General features: G+C 42.6%; 2 protein-coding genes across 4 annotated transcripts in view; both read right to left on the bottom strand.

Annotated features, from left to right (window-relative positions):
• Positions 1-6,217, bottom strand: part of LOC140704617 (transmembrane protease serine 12) — a 13,330-nt gene extending 7,113 nt beyond the window's left edge. Inside the window, exons 1-2 of one of the 3 annotated variants that reach the window (XM_078384413.1) lie at positions 5,739-6,217; positions 341-542 (exon numbers count right to left, since the gene is read on the bottom strand). In XM_078384413.1, coding sequence (XP_078240539.1) covers positions 341-542; positions 5,739-5,979 — 443 coding nt within the window. In that variant the 5' untranslated portion in view covers positions 5,980-6,217. The other 2 variants (XM_072990910.2, XM_072990911.2) reach the window with 2 other exon arrangements.
• Positions 6,218-8,077: 1,860 nt separating this feature from the next.
• On the bottom strand, positions 8,078-15,960 carry LOC110074168 (thiol S-methyltransferase TMT1A). The gene is made up of 2 exons (XM_020784102.3): positions 12,011-15,960; positions 8,078-9,637 (listed from the first exon to the last, which is right to left on the bottom strand). Exons 1-2 carry the CDS (start codon positions 12,512-12,514, stop codon positions 9,401-9,403), a joined length of 741 nt encoding a protein of 246 aa, XP_020639761.3. The 5' UTR covers positions 12,515-15,960; the 3' UTR covers positions 8,078-9,400.
• Positions 15,961-23,404: the final 7,444 nt, after the last annotated feature.

A 23,404-nucleotide genomic window follows, 5' to 3' on the forward strand; every position in this document is an offset into this window, starting at 1 on the left:
CAGGGGATGTTTTATTTTTTCATGTACAACAATCTACATTTATTCAAATAGTCATGTCATCTTCTGATTGCTGCACAATGGTGGAGGGCGGGTTTTCACTTAACGGGCTTATTTTGGGAGTAGGGCTTATATTACGAGCATCCTGAAAAATCATAGTAGGGCTTATTTTCAGGTTAGGTCTTATTTTCAGGGAAACAGGGTAGTATATGATAGAGGCTATTATGTTCCAAGTACTGTACCTAAATGTAGATGCCTATTTCAAAGTTCAATGCTTTGTTTAATTCAATATAAGTCTCAGAATTAACACATAGAAAAAGACTTTCAATTGAAATATACATACACATAATTTCTAATGCAGTGGGCTGCTGTAAGCACTGAGCTGTTATTAATTAAAGATCCACCACAAATATGGCGATATCCTACACTTCTGAAGAAGACTTGCAGACTAACTTGCCATGGCCATGCACCAAGCTGAGCATCATGTCCACCGATAATCCGACTACCCTCTTCTACATCATTCACAACTGGCCTGGTGCCACATTCTAGAAATCAAAAGTTATAGCAGTGAGATGCAATGCTTGTCAATAAAATGTAATTCACCTTTGATTGTATTTGTAACTAGATTCTGAATAAAGCCATTGTTTTAAACTGAGACATTCGGCATAGCCATTAAGATCCTGGACCACTTTGTTAGACAGACAAGTTAGGCTGAAGTGCCTGCAAAGCTGGAGGTCACTTATTCACAGGGTTGCCATGGGTAGGAAGCAACTTAATGACATATTATATAGCAGCAATAATACAAAGCTGCCATGCATTAACGTCTGTATTGGAAAGGATGCCACAGGAAGAGACCCTTTTCAGAAGCCTTTATATTTGTTCAGCTTTTGAATAATTCTTAACATTGCATTTGCAGACCATTCTGTAATTTTGATACATGATCTGCACACATTATTTATTCTTGCCCTGTAAGATGATAAATGTGTACACAGACAACTGAATCAGTTTCATAAACATATGTTTTCTAACAGGAAGTAATTTTGGCTGATTTATTCCTTTTGTGTATGCATTCATCCAAAGTATGCCCCAAAGATCACTAGAGGAAAGGAAGGAAAGGCAAATCATTTCCCCCATGTCAGGACTTACCCTGCAGAAGTTCTTCTAAAGTTAGCAGATCTGTTATTTATGACCACATCTATATTGTCATTCGCAAAACAATACACCAGAGATTAATTCAGAAGCATGCTCTTTTGAGGGACATCCTTGCTGGCAGGCTATAACAGTACCAGAGCCTCAATGTCCCTCTCTTAGTGGACTCTGTGGTGTCCCGAGTGGTTTGTGAATATGTATTCTGCTTCTTGGCTCCTACCCCATACACTTGCTTTCCTGACAAATTATCCACCCCAGATCATGTGCGCTACTCTGCTCTTGCTGAAATTGTTAAAATTAGTCAAATCCCTTGTCAAACCAAAGGACTGGCTTAACTTAATTCAGACTGAGAGTGTGATCAGCTAAGTAGAAAGGATCACATCTGACTGCATTGGAAAGGGTTGCTTTGGTTGGAGTGATCTTTCTTAAAGCAACCTTTCCATCTATTTGGGAATCTTTCCATCCAGGTCCCCAAAGAGTATCCATGCTGTTAGACCAAACGGGAATCCTCACGAACATGTCTTGAACAGAAACAGAAGGCAGGTCGGATGCCGGGACTGAGAGTAAGATCAGACAGGTATTTGGGCTCCTGCAAGGATGTGTTGGTGTGTTTTTAAAGATGGCAATCAAATGACCTCTTTATTGGCGTGCACTACCTGCTCCCAGAAAGTTTCTGCTTGTACCTTTCTGGCCACTGTCAAGGGGTTTCTACTTTTTTTGTGTGTAGGTAGGGTTGCTTTACTTTGTTTCATTTTCAGCACATGTGATCAATGAGAACAGACCAAAGGAAGCCTTCCTCTTTTAATCTTCAGTATCATTAAAAAGGTAAAGGTTCCCTTTTGTCCAGTCGTGTCCGACTCTAGGGGGCGGTGCTCATCTGTTTCCAATCCATAGAGCTAGTGTTTGTCCACAGACAATCCTCCATGGTCACATGGCCAGCGTGACTAGACATGGAATGCCGTTTACCTTCCCACCAAGGTGATACCTATTTATCTACTCGCATTTTTGCATTTTGCATGCTTTCGAACCACTAGGTTGGCAGGAGCTGGGACAAGCGATGGGGGCTCACTCCGTCACGTGGATTCGATCTTATGACTGCAGGCCTTCTAACCTTGCAGCACAGAGGCTTCAGTGGTTTAACCCCCAGCGTCACCACATCATTAAGTGGCTTAATAAGCAGCATGCTTTTTTTCCCTTTTTGCTTAATAAGAGAGTTGCTTCAAATGGCACCAAATGGCCTACTGGACCTCATAGTGATCCTTTTTTAGCCCACTCCAAAACAAGTAGGGAGACAAGCCCTCACCCACCTGGGAAATTTCCAGTTTGCTGGAAGCTGCCCCCATAAATATGTTTGTTATTGTTGTTTAGTCGTTAAATCATGTCCGACTCTTCGTGACCCCATGGGCCGGAGCACACCAGGCCCTCCTGTCTTCCACTGCCTCCCAGAGTTGGGTCAAATTCATGCTGGTAGTTTCGATGACACTGTCCAACCATCTCATTCTCTGTCATCCCCTTCTCCTCTTGCCTTCACACTTTCTCAACATCTGGTTTGATGTTGAGCTTCACACCATTTTTTGCGCCCTCCTCTTTCACCCTCATTAAGAGGTTCTTTAATTCCTTCTCACTTTCTGTCATCAGAGTGGTATCATCTGAGGTTGTTGATATTTCTTCCAGCAATCTAAATTCTGGCTTGGGATTCATCCAGTCCTACCTTTCGCATGATGTATTCTGCATATAAGTTAAATAAGCAGGGGGACAATATACAGCCTTGTCATACTCCTTTCCCAATTATGAAGCAATCAGTTGTTCCATATCCAGTTCTAACTGTTGCTTAGATTATAGATTTCTCGGGAGATAGATAAGGTGGTCAAGCACTTCCATTTCTTTAAGAACTTGCCATAGTTTGTTGTGGTCGACACAGTCAAAGACTTTTGCTTAGTCAATAAAGCAGAAGTAGATGTTTTTCTGGAACTCTCTGGCTTTCTCCATAATCCAGCGCATGTTAGCAATTTGGTCTCTAGTTCCTCTGCTCCTTCGAAATCCAGCTTGTACTTCTGGGAGTTCTTGGTCCACATACTGCTGAAGCCTACCTTGGAGGATTTTGAGTATAACCTTGCTAGCATGTGAAATGAGTGCAGTTGTATGGTAGTTGGAGCATTCTTTGGCACTGCTCTCCTTTGGGATTGGGATGCAGACTGATCTTTTCCAATCCTCTGGCCACTGGTGAGTTTTCCAAACTTGCTGGCATATTGAGTGTAGCACCTTAACAGCATCATCTTTTAAGATTTTAAATAGTTCAATTGGAATGCCATCACCTCCACCGGCCTTGTTGTTAGCCATGTTTTCTAAGGCCCACTTGACTTTGCTCTCCAGGATGCCTGGCTCCAGGTCAGCAAGCACACTATCTGGATTGTCCGGGACAGCCAGATCTTTCTGGTATAATTCCTCTGTGTATTCTTGTCACCTCTTCTTGATGTTTTCTGCTTCTGTGAAGTCCCTACCATTTTTGTCCTTTATCATGTCCATATTTGCACAAAATGTTCCTTTAATATCTCTGTTTTCCTGAACAGATCTCTGGTTTTTCCTTTTCTATTATTTTCCTCTATATCTTTGCACTGTTCATTTAAGAAGTCCCCCTTGTCTCTCCTTGCTATTCTTTGGAAGTCAGCATTCCACTTTCTGTAACTTTCCCTATTTCCTTTGCATTTTGTTTCCCTTCTCTTCTCTATTTGTAAGGCCTCATTGGACAGCCACTTCGCTTTCTTGCATTTCCTTTTCTTTGGGATGGTTTTTGGTACTGCCTCCCGTACAATGTCACGAGCCTCTGTCCAAAGTTCTTCAGGCACTCTGTCCACCAAATCTAGTTCCTTAAATCTGTTCTTTGCTTCCACTGTGTATTCAGAAGGGATTTGGTTTAGCTTATACCTGACTAGTACAGTGGTTTTTCCTACTTTCTTCAGTTTAAACTTGAGTTTTGCTATAAGAAGCTGATGATCAGAGCCACAATCAGCTCCAGGTCTGTGACGACTAGCTTGTTCCCTTGATAAAACCCTACCAGCTTTTGCCCTGTTTCGTTTTGAACTCCAAGGCCAAACTTCCCAGTTGTTCCTTTTATCTCTTGACTCCCCACTTTAGCATTCCAATCCCCTATAATGAGAAGAACATCTTTCTTTGGTGTCAGTTCTAGAAAGTGATGTATGTGTTCATAGAATTGGTCAATTTCAGCCTCTTCAGCATCAGTGGTTGGTATATAAACTTGGATTACTGTGATGTTGAAAGGTCTGCCTTGGATTCGTATTGACATCATTCTATCATTTTTGAGATCATATCCCATTACAGCTTTTCCCACTCTTTTGTTGACTATGAGGGCTACTCCATTTCTTCTACAGGATTCTTGTCCACAATAGTAGATATGGTAATTGTCTGAATTGAATTCACCCCTTCCCGTCCATTTTAGTTCACTGATGTCCAGGATGTCTATGTTTATTCTTGCCATCTCTCATAAATATAGGCAAATCAAAACACTTCCTCAGCACCATGGAATGGTTTAATTTTTAAAGAAAGTATGAGGAGCCAGCTTTTGGAAAGCCCAATCCCCCTATGTGTATCTCCCTTCCTGCTTTTTAAAAGGGACAAGCAGAGCAGCAGCAGAGAGGTTGCCTTTGGAGAACTGAACCCCTTACCTATCTCAAGGACTGCATCTCCGTTTATGAGCCTGCTCAAGTGTTAAGATCAGGATAGGCCTTTCTTTCATCCCACCATCTTAGGTGCATTTGGTGGGGACAAGGCATTCTCTTTTGCTGCTCCCGTACTCTGGTACTCCCTCCCACAAGAGGCCAGGCTGGCTCCATCTTTGCTTCCCTTTCACAAGCAACTGATGACCTTTCTCTTTAGGCAAGCTTTACTCAACAGGCTGGCTAAGTGGGATTTTTAAATAGATTGTTGTGCCTTACTGCTCTGAATGCGTTTTTAGTATTGCTTTCATTTATAACTTCTTAGAGTGGCATTTATTTTATTCTTTTTAGTATTTATATACTTGGGGTTTTTTAAGCTTTAAATTTTGTCTTTTAATTAGGCAAACTGCCTTGGGTCCTTTTTAAAGTGAAAGGTGGGGTAAACTATTTCAAAGAAATGAACACTAAACGGGGGGCAAGCAGACCACCTGCAGCTGGAGAATTTTTGCTTGCTTTTCTCAACTGTCTCTTTAAAAAAAGGCAGACATCCCACTGGTTGCCTCCTCCCGCTTTGACAGTGATCTGGTGGGGACCTAATAGGGTCGCTTTGGTGCCCTATGCCATGGACGGGAAGTTCTCACCAAATGGCATACCGGACCTCCTCGTGACTCTTTTTTAGCCCGCTCCACAACCGGTATGTAGACAAGTCCTCCCTCCCCTGGGAATCTTCCAATTACTGTAGTTCGAAGCAGCTCCCATAAATAGCATCTCAAAGGGAATGAGTTCCAAAGATATCGCACAGATCACACCGCCAGGCACTACGTATTCGTATGCGCTGGCACGCCCACAAACATACGTCACTCGCTTCTACCAGAGGCTGTCGGAACTTGTAGTTTTGGAGTGTTCCTTTCTACCCACCCCTGGAGCACCTTATGCGCAGGCGCACTTCCTTCCTCGGCCTTAGAAGCGCGCCGCTATTTAAGCAGACGAGGCGTCTCGGCCGGATTGGGTTTGTTCGACGCCTCCTGCCGGGAGGGGTGGGAAAACTAAGCTCACCCTCTGTAGCGATCGCGGAGGACACGACTTTGGGCTGGGCTTCACTTAGCAGTACCCACAGAGCCAAAAATGAAGCAAGGGCGGGGCAAACACTCTGCCCCATCGTCTAGTCTTAAACCAAAATGGCGGAAGTCTCCTGCTCGTTTCGTATCTTGGTCCCCGCGGGACGTTGAGCATCACGTGCCGCGCGCGAAGGGTTTCAAGGGGCGCGTGAGCACCTCTTGTGTTCGCTCGCGGCTCCCACCCTGCTCGTGGGCGGCGGAGGGCAGCCTTCGGCCTTGGGGCTGTTGAGACAAAAGCCAGGAGGGCGATGCTGAGCATGGCGGGAGCTGGGTCTCCCCTCCTTTGGGGTCTGTGGGAGTGGAACTGCACTCTCTTAAACATCTGGGTTTGGGCAGCCCAGTAGAGAACGAAGCAAGAAACCCTGTAGGTTTTCAACATGGCTGGATGACGTGAGGAAAATAAAAGAGACGTTAATATAAACTTACTGATGTTTTTCGCATTCACCGAACGTTGTGATGTCCTTCAGGGTAGCAGATGAGACCATCTTGAAATAACACCTTTATTGTTTTCAGGGCTTCTGTCTCCTTTTTTTGGTGTCTGGTTTTTAAGTACTGTACTTTTATTGCATCTCAATCAATTTATGAAATCTTCCCCTCATCACTTTCCTGAAAAGAGAGGCTTGTGTAACTGTAAGAAGAGCTGCTCTGACGATTCCTTTTGCAGATCTGTAATTTTACAGAGCTGTGATTTTAGTGTGGTGTTTGGTTCTTTTTAATATTTGTATGCTCACTGCTTTTAGCTTTTAACAATTGCCTTTTAATGATACAAACTGCCTTGTGTCTTTTTTAAGGAGAAATGTGAAATAAAATATTTAAATAATAGCTAAACTTGAGAGACAATATGGTTTAGTACACTGGTTCTTAACCTTGGGTTACTCAGGAGTTTTGGACTGCAACTCCCAGAAGCCTTCACCGCCAACTGTGCTGGCTGGGGTTTCTGGGAGTTGCAGTTCAAAAACATCTGAGTAACAAAGGTTAAGAACCACTGGTTTAGTAGGTGAAGTGTCAACTCAGTATACCTGGTTTCACATCTCTTTTTGACCTTGGAAACTGACTGGAGGGGCAATGGTAAACCACCTCTTGATCATTTCACATGCAGTACTTTGAAAACCGAGTTAGGATCACCATAAGTTAGAAGCAACCTCATGGCACATAACACAATAGCTAAATTACAACAACAATGGATTGCTGTATACAGAGAGAAGTCCTCTGCTGATGCTATGAAAAAGTCAAACTGATGATAGTGTTCTAAGAAGTAGTTTTGGTTAGACTTCACTGAAGGTGGTGAAAGGAATCTGTACAGTTGCTTTAAAAAATAGATGTTGGATTGAATATTCACAACAATCTCCAGTACTCAAGAGATCTGTAAACCCATTATAGAACAATTCTTTGCTTATGTTCTAACATTTTCTGATTGATATTGGTGGAGAATTGTTCTCTGTTAAAATAAGGAGAAATGTCTTCTTACAGAAGAGATTCATTATGCCTAGATAACATATGAATAGCAGTTGGCAATTGGGGTATATAAATAAGACTCAAAGCCATTTACCCTTAGAAGAATTGATGTTTTGAGACAGAAATGTAGGTGTCAATAAAATAGCATTCAGGGTTCCTTAAAAAAATTAAATCTGACATCCCAGCTTTGAAAAGTTCTACAGCAGTCTAATTTGTCTTGTTCTTTGCTTTCATATCAGTAAAGATTTAAAAAAGCATAGGTGGGGGTCAGTTTTTAATTTGACTAGATCAGCCAGCTTGCTAAGGTCACCTTACGAATATATTTCATTCCTCAGCAAAAGTATTCATTGGCTTTATCAGTGTGAATGGAAGAACAGTCTGCAAAAGAGCTTCCTGAAAATTACCCCTTCCAAATACATTTTTTTCTTTCTACACTTAGGTGGCACATAGCTTCCCCTTTTCTACAGAAAAACAGGTGAAAAAACAGATGGGCCAGTATTAGGTGAAATATTAGTAAATATAAAATAATTCAGACTTGTCACTTTTTTTATTCAGATGCAAATGCTGACCAAGGTTGCTTTGGGGTGGAACAAAAATCTATGAAGGGAAGGAAATATTCCTTCCTGCTGGAACACATCCAAGGGTGTGGTTACATTGCAGAAATAAATCAGGAGTTGGTTCAAGTATTTTGAAGTTGGTTTATTGTTACATGGTCTTTGTGTCCGTCTCTATCTTAATGGGAGAATTTGATGTCTGATTCTGTATATCAGTCCAGAGAACTACATGGAATTTCAAATTACAGCATTTAGAAGCAATATGGCAATTTTGTGTGTGGGTGGGTAGGTAGGTAGGTAGGTAGGTAGAGGGAGATATAAATATCTGAAAGCTGGGGAATGCTTCGTTTTCCCTCCCTTCAAGTGAACTCTGTAAAGACGTCTGAAGAAGGATTCCAGGGAGGGAGGGGGGGAGGCGAAGTCAGAAAATCACCCAGGCCACATGGAAACACCCCCTTGTTTATTATGTTGCATTAGCACAAATGATCATCTGGCAATCGTTCCACTTTGCTTGGCTGAGATCATTAGGTTGGCTCCTTCCCAAACCCTTTTCACAAGAACGGAGTAGAGAGATAATATTGGGGTGTGTGGGGGGGGGAAATTTCATAATAAGAATTTTAAAAAGCACAGGCACTTGATTCTTCAAGTTGTCAGCTACATCTGAAGAGGAAATCCCACTCAACTGATGCCACCATTAGACTTACACATGGATGCACACGCACATACTGCATAATTTTTTGCCACTGTGGCTTGCAAAGAAGAATGGACCAGTCCCTTTGGAGCTTTGTGGGGTCTGCTTCCTGACTTTCCTCTTGGAGCCTCCTATTTCCTTCTCTAGCATTTCTCTCTACCTCTCCTCTTCGTGTTTTGCTCGCCCGCCACAGAAGGGTGTTCCTGTTTTCATGGAGCTCTCCAGCAGTCAAGTGCTTGGGGTTTTTAAAACAATTTTTTAACTGGAATAGCACTAGATCAGAGTTCTATATAGAAAGTATATATATAACAGATCAGACTGCAAGGTGACCATGCAGTCTGAAAAACATGATCCTGACATCCAATACTTGACAAACCCTACATATACAATTTAGTCCTACACAGGCAAGCACATGTGCCAAAAAGCAATTCAAAATAAAATGTGTTCACAAATGAGTTAAAATAAACATCCCCCTCCTGGCTGTTTAAAATACTTTGCTTTCTGAACAAAAGCCACACTCCCTGGCAAAAAAAAAGTATGCTTAGCTGTACTTTGTGTAATTGTTAAATGGATTTCAAGCATGCTAAACCCGATGCAAACCCGATAGTATTTTGATGTGTTATTGAGCCCCAAGTTGTTTCAGGTTGTTTCAGTTGCAGCTTTCAGCCCTTTTGTCTCTATGTCCAATTCCAGCCGCAAAGATATACAATCGCCTTCATACATTGGTGTTTGAAAACTTGTTTAATTGCCTTTAATATATAGTTACTTGACAGCATAGCCTATGACATGAGGCTTAGCAGGATTCCACTTCAATGGGGCATCTATATGTCGTAGCTTCAGCTCTGAGAATCCAGCTTTTTCCAGGCCTTTCCAGGTTTCTCTGGTCAAATGGCACCCATCAAACAATATGGTAAACGCTGGTGCATAGATTTGCTGCCAGAAGAGACTCCAACTGCCTGGAGCTCCTGCAACATGTTCCATGAAGTAGAAAGCACCTCCCTGTACAAATAAAATAAGATGGATGTTAATGACATTTAGATTTTTGGATAAGCACTCTTACGGATTGCTTTCTACTGTACAGTGAAGGGCATTTACTGTGTCTGTTTGGCAGCACTTGCCCAGAGAGCTGTTCACTTTGCACAGCAACTACTGATTGCTAGAGTGATTGAGTTCTAAGACATTTCTAACCTGCATCTCCCAAAGGCCTCCTAAGATGAAGAGGATCCCTAGAGTTCCCCTGGGGTCTGCCTGAAGGTGAGGTGGGATGGAAAGCTTTTGGTTTTCCATCACAGCCATGGCATAGCCTCACTGGAGCACCGTAGTGGTATGTATGTCAGCAGATCCCAGCCATCATCATAGGCATCCTTCAGTCTCGGGAGACTATGGTAAAGTGCTCTGTATTGAGAAGTGTCCTCTCCAGAGCATGAAGCCTGGGTAAAGTAGTATGGAGGATAGGCTGTTACCCAAGCAGCAAATCCCCCCTCTCCACGTTGCTGAAGTGGTCCAATGGAAAGGCAAGAGCCAATACAACTGGTTCAAGCAACGTCGCAGGAGTTGGCAGAATGACACAAACTGCCTTCGGGACTCCAGCTCTGGATTTTGCCTCTAGGTTAACTCCTGAAGCCTTTGTGGATATAGCCACAAGGCAGTGGAGGTTTGAAATTGGAGTTTTCCTTCTCCCAGCCACCATTTGAATTATTTGATTGGACTCCCAGATGCAAGTGCATGGGTATTCCTAGTCTTTCTACCCTCATTGTCATTCCCTTCACAGTCCCTTCTGCTCTTTATAAAATTGGCAAGGTTCAGAGGAAAGCTGCCCCAGTTTTACTGGAGGCCAGGAAAAGGGATGACAAGGCTGATGGAAAATGGAATCTACTGAAGTTTTTAAAAGTTTCTTTACCAAAGAGTAAAGAAAGGAGACAGTTTATGTCAGTTTACCAAGAAAAGAAACATCAGTTTAAGTGAGCAGAATTTTCTCCAGTCTTGTCAGTTTTCCTGATCAGTACCAAAAGATAGCAAGATATCAAGCTCTTTCCAAAATATGTATAACTCTATGAAATAAATTGCAAGGAGCCAAAATATATTTCAAACAAAAGAGCACACATTTTCTGTCTGTGTTGGTCTGTCTGCCTCTTTCACAGAGGAAAGGAGGAAGGGCTATAAATAGATGCTAGATCAACTTTACCAGACGGCAACTGAAATGCTACATACAAATATATTAAAAACTTCGTTTTTGTGTTTCACAGAAGCATCTAATAACAGGAGAGAAGCTTAAAATTTTTTAAAGGTAGTAGTTTTTAACATTCCTATATCTGCCTAGAGATGCATTATATCTAACATAGTGGGGTTTACTTCTGAACACGCATGTTTAGGACTGCATTCTAAAGAAATGTTTGGAATCTCTCTAATGTGCTATCGAGAATGCCTCTCAAGGCGTTGGCAATGTTTCCAGCAGGCTTGCATTTAGGAAATACAGGAGAAAATGGGGGTCTAGAACAGGGGTCAGGGAACTTTTTTACCTTTTTACCCCCCTCAATTTATATACGTTGACATTACCCCCCCCCGTCCACGGCCGACCCCCCCTGCCTCTGCGCTCACCCGGGACCTGTGGCCACCACCCAGGCAGCCAGTCTGGAGCCACCACACCGCTGGGAAAGCGTGTCCTTGGCAAGGGGAGGCGGGCGCCATGGGGCCAGCTCAGGTAAGGCGGGGTGGGAAGGGGGCCTCCTCACCGGCACACTAGGTGGGTGGGTGCGGGCAGGAAGGAGAGCCTTGGTCAGGGTTCCACTAGGCAAAGAGTCCAGCTGGCCTGGTACGCCGCCCTCGCCTCCACTTTGGAGTTGAGGAGGGCAGGCGGGTGCCCTGTGCAGTTCCTCGCCAGAGCTCGCTCTCCCCACGACAGAACAGCCGCCTACACACAGCATCATCGGAAATAAAATGGCTGGGGGTAAAATGCCTTCCACAACTGTCCTCATTACCCCCAGGATTTTAATTTTTACCCCATTTGGGGTAATTTACCCCTGTTCCCTGACTACTGGTCTAGAATGATCAGGTCTGTGAATGTTAACAGCTCAAAAGCAAACTTTGTTGTGCTCACATAATATAGAAGGCTTTTTCTGTCATCTGCCATATAACTAGCCTGTATCTGTGTGTATTTCACACCATTATTTTCATGACCTCAGTGCAGCTTAACATGGCTCTCTCCACCCCAACCCTATGAGGCAGTTCAAGCAGAGACAGAGGAGGGGAATTTCCTTGCTCAGCAGGGATTCATGCCTTTCTCCAGAGTCCCATTGCAACACTCAGGGATTCCTAGTTTAGCATGCTAGTTACTGGCTTATCCATCCTCTTTCCATATCATGAGTTACTTACTGGTCTCAGCACTCGCAAGACTTCTTCCAGGACTCTTTCTGTGCTTTTCACAGAGCATAATACCAGAGTGCTAACTACCACATCGACTGATGCATCTGGTATTTGGTGCAAGTCCTCCGCTGGTGCCACCAAGCAACGCTCCAGCTTTACGTGTGGATTCTCAGACAGATTCTTTTCAAGAAATTTCTTGAAGTTGGGGTTGGGATCAGTGCATATCACTCTGCATCCTCTCGGGTAGTACTGGAAGTTGGTCCCAGTTCCTGTGCCAATCTCCAGTAGGGTCAGCTCGCCTGCAGGGCTTGCAAAATCTTTCAGGTTGCTGAGAAGTTCCTTCTTCTTGGCATTCATCTTCTTGTTGTAATGGACTGATATCACGGCCATGAAATATGGGAAGGCCCTGTGGCAGAGAGAGCCCCATATTCCCACGTACCACAGCAGGTAAATGGGGAGAAGAAAGATCTGGATACATGTTCTAAGCAGGAGAACGAGGCAGCTTGCTTCCATGTTAGGAAGAGAGAATCACCGAGGAAAAGCAAATACGTTTTTGCAGAGTCCGGGGCAGAGTTTGCTTTCATCTGTTGCTTCCAGTGTTAAGTTAAAGAACCAATCAAAATGGAACTGCTGTCCGGGAATAGCTTGGTAAAAGTCCAAAGCATACCAAGCAAAGACCTTGGCAATAACCCTGTAGTTGCTGGTATGTCTCATTTCAGAGGCACATACTTTCTATTCCAAATTATAGTTTTGATACAATAACTTCAGTATACAGTACTATTTTTAGACAGAAAGATTTTCCATGTTCACTCTACAATCCTGTATGTACTTAATAAGAATTTAAGTCTAACTGTATTCAGTGGAACATGAACCTTAGGCACAGAATGGGTGTAATTTGTGAAAGCTCAGACTAAAATCAGTTCATTAGTGTCAAAAGACTCTCAGTTGCTTTGCTAGCATTGAATACGGTACCTCTATTAGGATACGAATAGTCCAATACTGCCATATAGTTTCTTGATGATTACTTATTAAGTAATATTCCCAATTTTATTGCTCTTTGTTTTATGGTTTTCCTGATACCTGAGATACTCTGGTTTATAGTCCCCCACTGTACTACCTCCTTATCAAAAACAGATCACTATTTTTGTTTTATGAGTTTCCCATGGTTAGAAGGTCAATTAAACAAAAGTTCTATTCTCTGTTTACAAATTCTAAAGGAAAGGAGTTGGTTTATGTAATCAAACACATCTCTCATGATCCAAAATTTTCCTGCAAAGGAACAAAAGATCCCATTTACGGCGGAAAAAGTACATGGCAAAACAGAGGCTTCACTGTAAAAAGATCAGATGGCTCTTTTATCTGCAGAAGCTAAATCCCCATGGTGGAGCATCAGCTTCACATTTGTGCAAAGCAAATTGAAATTGACATTTTAGAGAGCACTACATGTTAGAATGTAGGAGAGGAGAGGAGAGGAGAGGAGAGGAGATTGGGGCGAGGCTTGCTGTTGGTGGCAGCAGCCTCAGGCAATCCCTAATATCACTTTTAATTACCATTTGAAATCTGAAATTACTGCTAGGAGTTAGCACACACTTTTCTTCACCTATGAAAGATGGCCTTGTCCCAGTCTAGCAAGTATGGGCCAGGTATAGCTGTGCCAAGGTGTATCTCCGGATCCGTAGAAGGATTGTATGTAACATGTTAAAAATCCTTTTCACCTAACATTTTTAATAGATGCTTATTAATTCTTTATATTTGAACAGTTTACTGTTTTTAGCTTCTAAAACTGTGTTTTTAATGATATAAGCTGCCTTGAGTCGTTTTTAGGAGAAAGGCGGGGTAAAATATCTTAAATAACAATATCTGAATGTCAAGTTTCAGCGTGTCAACTACTTTATTGCAGTTGCAAAATATTTCACATAATCTGAAGATTTACTTTTTAAAACCTGAAGGTGAAAAGAATATTTGGGTGTTCCTGTGAATCCTTCCAAAATTAAGCATTCAGAGAGTCCCATTAGCCTAAGAGCATTCAAATCAACTACTTTTAACTTAGTTCATCCTTGGACTGTTAAAGGCTAATTGAAGGCTGGAGACACTTCATAACATGGACAGAGAGTACTTTAAGGACTCAGTTCCTCTGAGGTCTATAAATATTAACCAGCTTGGTACAGTGGTGCCTTGACTTACGACCATAATCCGTTCCAGAAGATGGTCATAAGTCGAAATGGTTGTAAGTCGAAGCAGCATTTCCTATTAAAATGCATTGAAACCTGATTAATCCATTCTGGCTGTTTTTGGTTGTATGTAGAGGCAGCGGTCACGAGTCGAAGCATTTGTTCCCATAGGAACTAATGCAAAAACAGTTAATCCATCCCCTACCACTACGGGGAGAATTTTTCTTCTTTTAACCTAAGATGACTTAGGTTAAAAAAGGGCAGGAAAGGAGGGAGGGAACAATGGGGAAAAGAGGAAAGAAAGAAGGTTATCACTGGGGCACACAAACCCCTCAGACAAAGGTTTGTGCTGTTAAGCACAAAAAGAGAGAAGATAGAGCGAAGACAATTGGGGGGCAAGACTTGAGTCTAAACCCCATTTTACACCATGCCAGCCCACCACAGCAGCCCCTCACAGAAAATTTTCTGATTTTAAAACAAAAAGACTTTGGAGTCTAAACCCCATTTTACAGCATGCCAGCCACCACAGCCCCTTGCAGAAAATGTTCTGATTTTAAAACAAAAAGACTTTGGAGTCACATTTTAAACCCACACAGTTTTAAACAAAAGAAAGGTCACAGTACACAAACCCTAGGAGCCACAGAATGGAATAATAATAATAAATTTTACATTTAAAAATTACGCTCTAATTTTCACATTTAATTTTAATTTAATACAGTGGTGCCTCTACTTACGAACATTTTGACTTACGGGCAGCCCTTGCAAAATTTGGCAGTCTGAAGTCTCTCTCCATATCCACACTCTCTAACTGCTGGGGTGAATGAGGTACAGACAAGGATTCTTCGCTAAACAACGGTTAACTGAAAGTTCAAACTTCCCGCTTTCCCCGCCTTCCCCACTTTTTTTTCTGGTTGAATGTCGAAGCTCCAGTCGCAAGTCAAAACAAATTTTTGCCACCAGAGCTGTTCATAAGTCGAAATGGCTGTAAGTAGGGATGTTCATAAGTCAAGGCACCACTGTATTTGAGCTGCAGGAAAATTCAACCACCTCAGATCAGTTCTCATGGTGAAGGGAGGAGGTATGTAACGAGTGATGGAGTAATACAACAAATAGAGATATTTATTTTAATGGCCTCAAAACAAAAGCACAACACACAATCAGCACAAGAAAGAATAACTCTATCAAAGAGTTACATTATGCAGTTTCAACTGCAAAATGAATAACATTATGAAGTATCAACTTCTTATACTTTTTCAGTCACAAAAGGCATTGCTATTATTGTTACTAATTATAGCCCAATGCTCTTGTTTATGTGAAGGTTACCAAGCTGGCACACTCTGCCTGGTCAGCAACTTTGCAAATAACCGTCTTAACTGTGGCAGGAAGCTAAGGAAGAAACATGTCTTCAGCTTAGCACTGCTGAGATGTAGCTATTGGACATAAAGCCCAGCTAGATTAGATAAACATTACTAGGTAAAACTGAAAACAAGCGAGCATTGTTTATGCCTGGCTACATAAGGCTGCAAAGCTAAGCAACACTTTTCATATCACTTTTGGTGAGAAGTTTTGAGCAAAGTTCAAATCTGAACTAACACAAGACAGTATAACAAAATCACGTTTGCATGCTGTAACTGTTTGGAAGCATTTAGCTTCAGGATAGTTACTGTCTACTTTCATGCTTTGACAGAGGCTTTGGGCAGCACTCTCTTTGATAGATTTTGGCTTGCCTTTAGTTTTTGTTTAGAACAGACGTGTAAGGGGCATGTGGTTTTCTAGAAGTTGGGCCTTCAGAGTATGCATCTCTGTCATTAAGAAGATATCATGACACCCACCCACCCACCCCATGTGATAAGAATGTTGGCATGGAATATTAGCCAGGCACCAAGAATAGTGACATGAAGATACCAGGCACCTAGATCCGACTTGAGTCCCTTCAAGCCGTTCCTAGTGGGTTCTGGGAAAGGCTAGACATGATGCGGCAGACAGTGCTACAGTAAAACAAACTGCTATGGGCAACAGTCACCTTGCAGAGGCAACATCAACTGGTTACTACAGTACTTGGTAATGAAAACACAGCATGCATTGCTGAATGAGATAGGTACCCTGTTTCATTCTTAGCAAATGCCCACCAGGCTGGGCCATCATTTTTCTTTCACTTGCCTCCAGTTGACTGGGTGGACCTCAGAGCATAGAAATCTAAAGTTCAACCCTCCTGTCACTTTCTGAGGAATTAGAGTACTGAAGCAGAAAGACTCATGTTCAAACTCCTAGTCTACTCTGAAGCCAACTGGTGACTCTCCAGAATCTGCCACCTGAAGTGGTGGCCTCAATTTGTTTAATGGCAGGGTCAGTCCTGCAACAAAGGAGTCTTTGTGACAACCTATATAAATTCCTTATTCACCTATATATATATATAGGTGTATGTATGTATGTATGTATGTATATATGTATGTATATATTCACCTATACAACCTATATAAATTCCTCATTCCTTATTAATATAACAATTAAACATGGAAAAAGGTGCACCCAACTGCATATTTCAATACTATTTCCATAAGGAGAGATACACCAGTAGCTTGCTTGCTGACATAGCAGCACCCTCCCTCTACTGTCACCTTTGCTCAGGTTCCCTTAAGCAAATGTACTTCTTTCTCCCTGCCAGATGTAGGAGGTTTATGCAATCGGTTAAGTGACCTGAGTGGGGGTTGATGAAGGCTATTTCCTGTCTAACTAGAACTTCAAAAGCCCCAATGCCAAGCATAGGACATTATAGCTCCCAGGGCCAGTCATGCTATATTGGCTCCTGTCCTGAGCTAGAAAATCCTCAGGTGCCTTTCCCCAAACATTTTGTTCAAAGAGTCATGTTAGTCTGTTTCACTAAGTTGACAAAAACAAAGGTATTGCAGCACCATCAAGACTGATTTTATCGCAGTGTGGGCTTTTATAAGAGCAATATAAGCACAATACTAACAAAGTAAATATTTAACCATTTACGACTTCCTATATCAGACGCCTATAGGCCCTCTCCTGTATGGGGTGGCTGTAATTTGAGATGTGTCAATCCAAATTATAGTGCATGGTTGTGTATTAACTTGAGCAGGGTTGTTTTAAAGCCCAAATGAAAAACAAAAGTGGGCTTGATTGAATCCTCTCACTAATTTCAAGAAGAGGGTTCAAGGGCAAACCAGCTTAATGCTGGAGTGCATTGGAGTGGGGTAGGGTGAGGGTTGGTTGCAAAGACTGGAAAATGGCAGGAAAACGCTGCATATTTAACCCTTTGTCCTTGGCCACTTGCTTAATCAAAATTCCATCACTCAAGAATGCCTTCCTACCTGTTGGAAGAAAAAGGTAGACCAAAGGGGGTTCACCATCTGCTGCCCAAATTTCCTCTGCAGTTGATTCCAGTCAGTGATGGAAAATAAGAGGAAAGAGGGTAATTCAAGGACTGTGGGAACTGATGCATGGAACAGAGCTGTGCTTTGACGTCTGGGAAGCAGCTGCATGGCACCATGGTAAGATTTGCAGCTTCGGAAGGTGTTCCATGACACTGAGCGGAGTAGTGCAGCCCAACAAGGTGTTCAAGCTGGACATACTCTTTTACTATGAACTGAACTGTACTGGGCCAAAAGACCGAGGAACCATGTTCCTTTAAAAAAAAAAGTATTCAACAGTGGACATCCAGTTGTTTTTAAGAGTATAATTTCAACAATTTTTAATCACTGGCTGTACCAAACAAGGACTGATGGTAGCTGTAATTATGTGGGAGGTCATAATTGTCCACCCTGGCATGACATTCTCATCCACCCATCTTGCCTCCCAGGCAGCAGAAGAATCACATGCCGAGCTTAATGATTAGACAGGCAACATGATCTATGAGTTGCTGATTCAGTTCACAATGATATATGACTATGTCCATCAGAAAGATATTTGAAGTATTCTCTCACTGAAGATATCAACAAAATTAATATTCAGCGTTTAGCTATTTGGGATGTGTTTGGACCATAAATTAAGACTAGCTTTGTTTATGAAATGGGTGACTATACTAACTGTTGGAAACATCTCCACCTATGCCATATATTTACATCTCTTGTTGTTCCTCCTTGTATATGCATGGGAATAGAAGAAAACAATTGCTGGGAAGCTCGGTGGTTTAGGTATCTGGCTGTGGAGCCAGAGGTTGTGAGTTCAGTTCCCCACTGTGCCTTCTTGGTGGGATCATGGTGGTGGTAGACTCAATGATCCATAGGATCCCTTCCAGCTCTGCAGTTCTAAAATTAATATAGCCTTAGCAGCCTCATTCCCTCTCAATAGTCTGTCAAATTTAGGATGCTTCTCTGTGAGAACAAGAACAAGACTTGTGGTAGTTCATCAGTCCATCCATAAAACTTTATACTCCATAAGATGTATCTTTATAATGCCACACAACTCTTGTTTTTACTGAACGAAGACTGATGTGCCAGGCTATTGTTCCACGGGAAAGTTCCACAAGAAGATAAGCAAAGTGAGCTCAGCAATCAGTGAAGCGGACAGTAGGATGTAGTGAGCCAGAGTTCATGGTGACCCTTGCACAGCCAGATGAACTGATTGCTAGGTGGGGGCTGGAGAAGAGGCAAAGCTGGGGGCAGCAGGCTTCCTCAGGAAGGCTAGTTCTGTTTTCTTCTCCCCTCACTGCAGGTATAGGTGGAGGAAAGCAAAGCACTTGGAGGCCAGACCTCATATCTATGTAGGAATCCTTCAGTATAAAGAGACTATGGTAATGTGCTCTGAATAGAGGTCTTGGAACAGCATCTAGTGTGGCTGAGGAGGCCAATTCGAGAGCGACAATCCCTTCCACACTGAAGACAAATGCAATCTGTCCCCTGTCCAGCTCCCTGATTTTGCTAGTTTCGGGACTACCTCTTTGCCTCGGCCTCCTGGACAGTGTCTCTTCAAACTGGGAGAGGCCATGATGCACTGCCTGCCTCCAGGCTGAACGGTCAGATGTCAAGGTTTCCCATCTGTTGAGGTCCATTCCTAAGGCCTTCAGAACCCGCTTTCAGATATCCTTGTATCACAGCTGTGGTCTCCCTCTGGGGCGATTTCCCTGCACTAATTTTTCTCTGACTTCTGCTGTAGACGACAGTATTGGAGCATATGCACTAATAAGGGTGACCGGTCCTGCTGATGAGTGGAGCTGCAGAGACAGGATTCTTTCACTACTCGCAGTAGGTGGAACAGTGGATCTCAGCAGAGTATTTCTTACCACAAAGCCAACACCATATTGTTGCATGATGCAGGGTATCGATCTACTTGTCGGCTTTCACCCTAAACCCCATGTACCCCGTGAGGTTAATAAACGGTGGCGAGGCAGCACCTTACTGGCTGGGGGCTGCCCAGCTTAAGGCGGGCAGTAGCTACCTAGTGAGGTGCAATGACCTCTCCCACCATCAGAAGTAGCCCCTGGCATCACACTCTATGCCAGTCGAGCAAAGCCTTATAACTAATAACTGCTACTTCTCATGTCATTTCGACGCTGTATGCGAAGCCGGAGTGTCCTCTCTAGAGCACAAGGCCTGGGTAAAATAATATGGAGGATAGGCTGTTACCCAAGCAGCAAATCCCCCCTCTCCACATCACTGAAATAGTCCAATGGAAAGTCAGAAGCCAATACAACTGGTTCCAGCGACATCCCAGGAGTTTGCCAGAGCATCACGAACTGCCTCCGGGACTCCGGCTCCGGATTTTGCCACAAGGTTTACTCCTGAAGCCTTTTCCATTGATGGATATGGCCACAAAGCAGTGTAGGTTTGAAATAAGAGTTTTTCTTCTGCTAGATGGGTTGCCTTCCAACGCTAACGAGCCTTATCTACCCATCTCACTCAACCATGCAACCTTGAACTGGTCATTATTTTTGTCTTGTCTACCTCACACAGCTATTGTGAGGATAAAGATTGAAAGGACCATATATGCTGCCTTGAGCTTCTTGGAAAACAGGATGCAGGTCTGGAGAACTTGTAAATAATTACACTCTTCTGGCGCTGAAGCATTTTCTCTAGCTCCTACACACAATTCAGTGTACACACAAAAGAGAGTGTTTACCCTTCTTTATTGATTAACTGTTTCCAAGGTCTTGCCTTCCTGCTTGCAGCCAGACAGGCGTCTGCAGCAGAAAAGGAGGTGCCTAGCTAGCCAGAGCACTAGAATATGGTGTCTTCAGTATGGATGCGTCCATGCGAAGGGTCATGTAACCCTGGGACCAGGAGCCAGCTGGAAGCTCCTCCAGTTTCACTGCTCTGCACAGTGGAACCAAACTGCCTTTCAGTGGGAACTGTTTTTCACCCAGCATACAGGACAGTTTTTCTGTGACTGTGGAAAAATTCAATCAGTGCAACACTCACATGCATGCAGTTTATGTCCCAGCACGGGAACAAAAGAAGATATAGCAAATGGCCAAGAGAAGGCTGTTGAAGTATTTAAGCCAAAAATAGTCTAATTATCTTAGATAATTAAGATGATGACACCTAAGAAGGCCAAAAGAGCTAACACCAGGAACCAGGCTTTTTCAGTCCTGTTCCTATCCCTCTGGAACAGAGGGTCAAGTGCCGTCCCTCTCAGTTTCCAGGAAACTAATTAAAACTGAACTGTACGAAGCTGCCTTTTCTTAGTGATTTTAAGTATTGGTCTTAGATGTCATAATTTGTTTTAAATTTACTTAATTCTATTTAAATACAGGTTTTTAAACTAGTGACAGTTTAATTTAGTTTATAGTATTTATAGTATATTGTTGATCTTAATATGATGATTTGTGAACCTCCCAGAGAGTGTTTACACGAGTGGGGCAGTATATATGTTGAAATAATAAATAAGAACTGTCTTAAGATGCCTTGCAGCTATGTACGTAACCCATAAATCTGATCCAGCAAGTCACATCATTCAGTGCATTATTTTCAGTGATTCTACTGTGTTTCCCAAAAAATAAGACAGGCTCTTATATATAAATTTTTGCTCCAAAAATGCATTAGGGCTTCTTTTCAGGGGATATTTTAATTTTTTCAAGTACAACAATCTGTTGTTGTTTAGTCGTTAAGTCATGTCCGACTCTTCGTGACCCCATGGAACAGAGCACGCCAAGTCCTCCTGTCTTCCACTGCCTTGGGTCAAATTGATGTTGGTAGCTTTGATGACACTGTCCAGCCATCTCGTTTTCTGTCTCTCCCCTTCTCCTCTTGCCTTCACACTTTCCCAACATCAGCGTCTTTTCCAGGAGTCTTCTCTTCTCATGAGACGGCCAAAGTACTGGAGCCTCAGCTTCAGGATCTGTCCTTCCAGTGAGCACTCAGGGTTGATTTCCTTCAAAATGGATAGGTTTGTTCTCTTTGCAGTCCAGGGGACTCTCAAAATTTTCCTCCAGCACCACAATTCAAAAGCATCAATTCTTCTGCGGTCAGCCTTCTTTATGGTCCAGCTCTCACTTCCATACATTGCTACTGGAAAAACCATAGCTTTGACTATGCGGACCTTTGTTGGCAAGGGGATATCTTTGCTTTTAAAGATGCTGTCTAGGTTTGTCATTGCTTTCCTCCCAAGAAGCAGGTGTCTTTTAATTTCATGGCTGCTGTCACCATCTGCAGTCATCATGGAGCCCAAGAAGGTAAAATCTGTCACCGCCTCCATATCTTCCCCTTCTACTTGCCAGGAGGTGATGGTACCAGTGTCCATGATCTTAGTTTTTTTTTGATGTAGAGCTTCAGACAATTTTTTCCACTCTCCTCTTTCACCCTCATTAAGAGGTTCTTTAATTCCTCTTCACTTTCTGCCATCAGAGTGGTATCTGAGGTTGTTGATATTTCTTCCGGCAATCTTAATTCCGTTTTGGGATTCTTTCAGTCCTGCCTTTTGCATGATGTATTCTGCATATAAGTTAAATAAGCAAGGAGACAATATACAGCCTTGTCATACTTCTGGGAGTTCTCGGTCTACATACTGCTGAAGTCTACCTTGGAGGATTTTGAGCATAACCTTGCTAGCGTGTGAAATAAGTGCAATTGTACGGTAGTTGGAGCATTCTTTGGCACTGCCCTTCTTTGGGATTGGGATGTTGACTGATCTTTTCCAATCCTCTGGCCACTGCTGAGTTTTCCAAACTTGCTGGCATATTGAGTGTAACACCTTAACAGCATCATCTTTTAAAATTTTAAATAGTTCAACTGGAATGCCATCACCTCCACTGGCCTTGTTGTTAGCCATGCTTTCTAAGGCCCACTTGACTTCACTCTCCAGGATGTCTGGCTCAAGATCAGCAACCACACTATCTGGGTTGTCCGGGACATCCAGATCTTTCTGGTATAATTCCTCTGTGTATTCTTGCCACCTCTTCTTGATGTCTTCTGCTTCTGTGAGGTCCCTGCCATTTTTGTCCTTTATCAGGTCCATCTTTGCACAAAATGTTCCTTTAATATCTCCACTTTTCTTGAAGAGATCTCTGGTTTTTCCTTTTCTATTCTTTTCCTCTATATTTTTGCACTGGGATGGTTTTTGTTGCTGCCTCCTGTACAAGGAGTTTACAGGCCTCCATCCATAGTTACAATTACAACCCTTCATCCATAGTTCTTCAGGCACTCTGTCCACCAAATCTAGTTCCTTAAATATGTTCTTCACTTCCACTGTGTATTCAGAAGAGATTTGCTTTAGATTATATCTGACTAGCCCAGTGGTTTTTCCTACTTTCTTCAGTTTAAGCTTGAAGTTTAGCTGATGATCAGAGCCACAATCAGCTCAAGGTCTTGTTTTTGCTGACTATATAGAGCGTCTCCATCTTTGGCTGCAGAGAACATGATCAATCTTATTTCAGTATTGCCCATCTGGTGATGTCCATGTGTAGAGTCGCCTCTTGTGTTGTTGGAAAAGAGTGTTTGTGATGACCAGCTTGTTCTCTTGACAAAACTCTATTAGCCTTTGCCCTGCTTCCTTTTGAACTCCAAGGCCAAACTTACCTGTTGTGCCTTTTATCTCTTGACTCCCTGCTTTAGCATTCCAGTCCCCTATAATGACAAGAACATCTTTCTTTGGTGTCAGTTCTAGAAGGTGTTGTAAGTCTTCATAGAATTGGTCAATTTCAGCCTCTTCAGCATCGGTGGTTGGTGCATAAACTTGGATTATTGTGATGTTGAAAGGCCTGCCTTGGATTCATATTGAAATCATTCTATCATTTTTGAGATTGTATCCCAGTACAGCTTTTCTCACTCTTTTG

Source organism: Pogona vitticeps, chromosome 2 (genome assembly GCF_051106095.1).
Source record: "Pogona vitticeps strain Pit_001003342236 chromosome 2, PviZW2.1, whole genome shotgun sequence".
Lineage (NCBI taxonomy): Eukaryota > Metazoa > Chordata > Lepidosauria > Squamata > Agamidae > Pogona > Pogona vitticeps.

Excerpts from the sequence above, each read along its gene's own strand:
- LOC110074168 (XM_020784102.3), bottom strand. The coding sequence starts at position 12,514 with ATGGAAGCAAGCTGCCTCGTTCTCCTGCTTAGAACATGTATCCAGATC. Across the intron at positions 9,638-12,010 it reads TCTTGCGAGTGCTGAGACCA|GGAGGTGCTTTCTACTTCAT; the intron begins GTAAGTAACTCA and ends TTATTTGTACAG.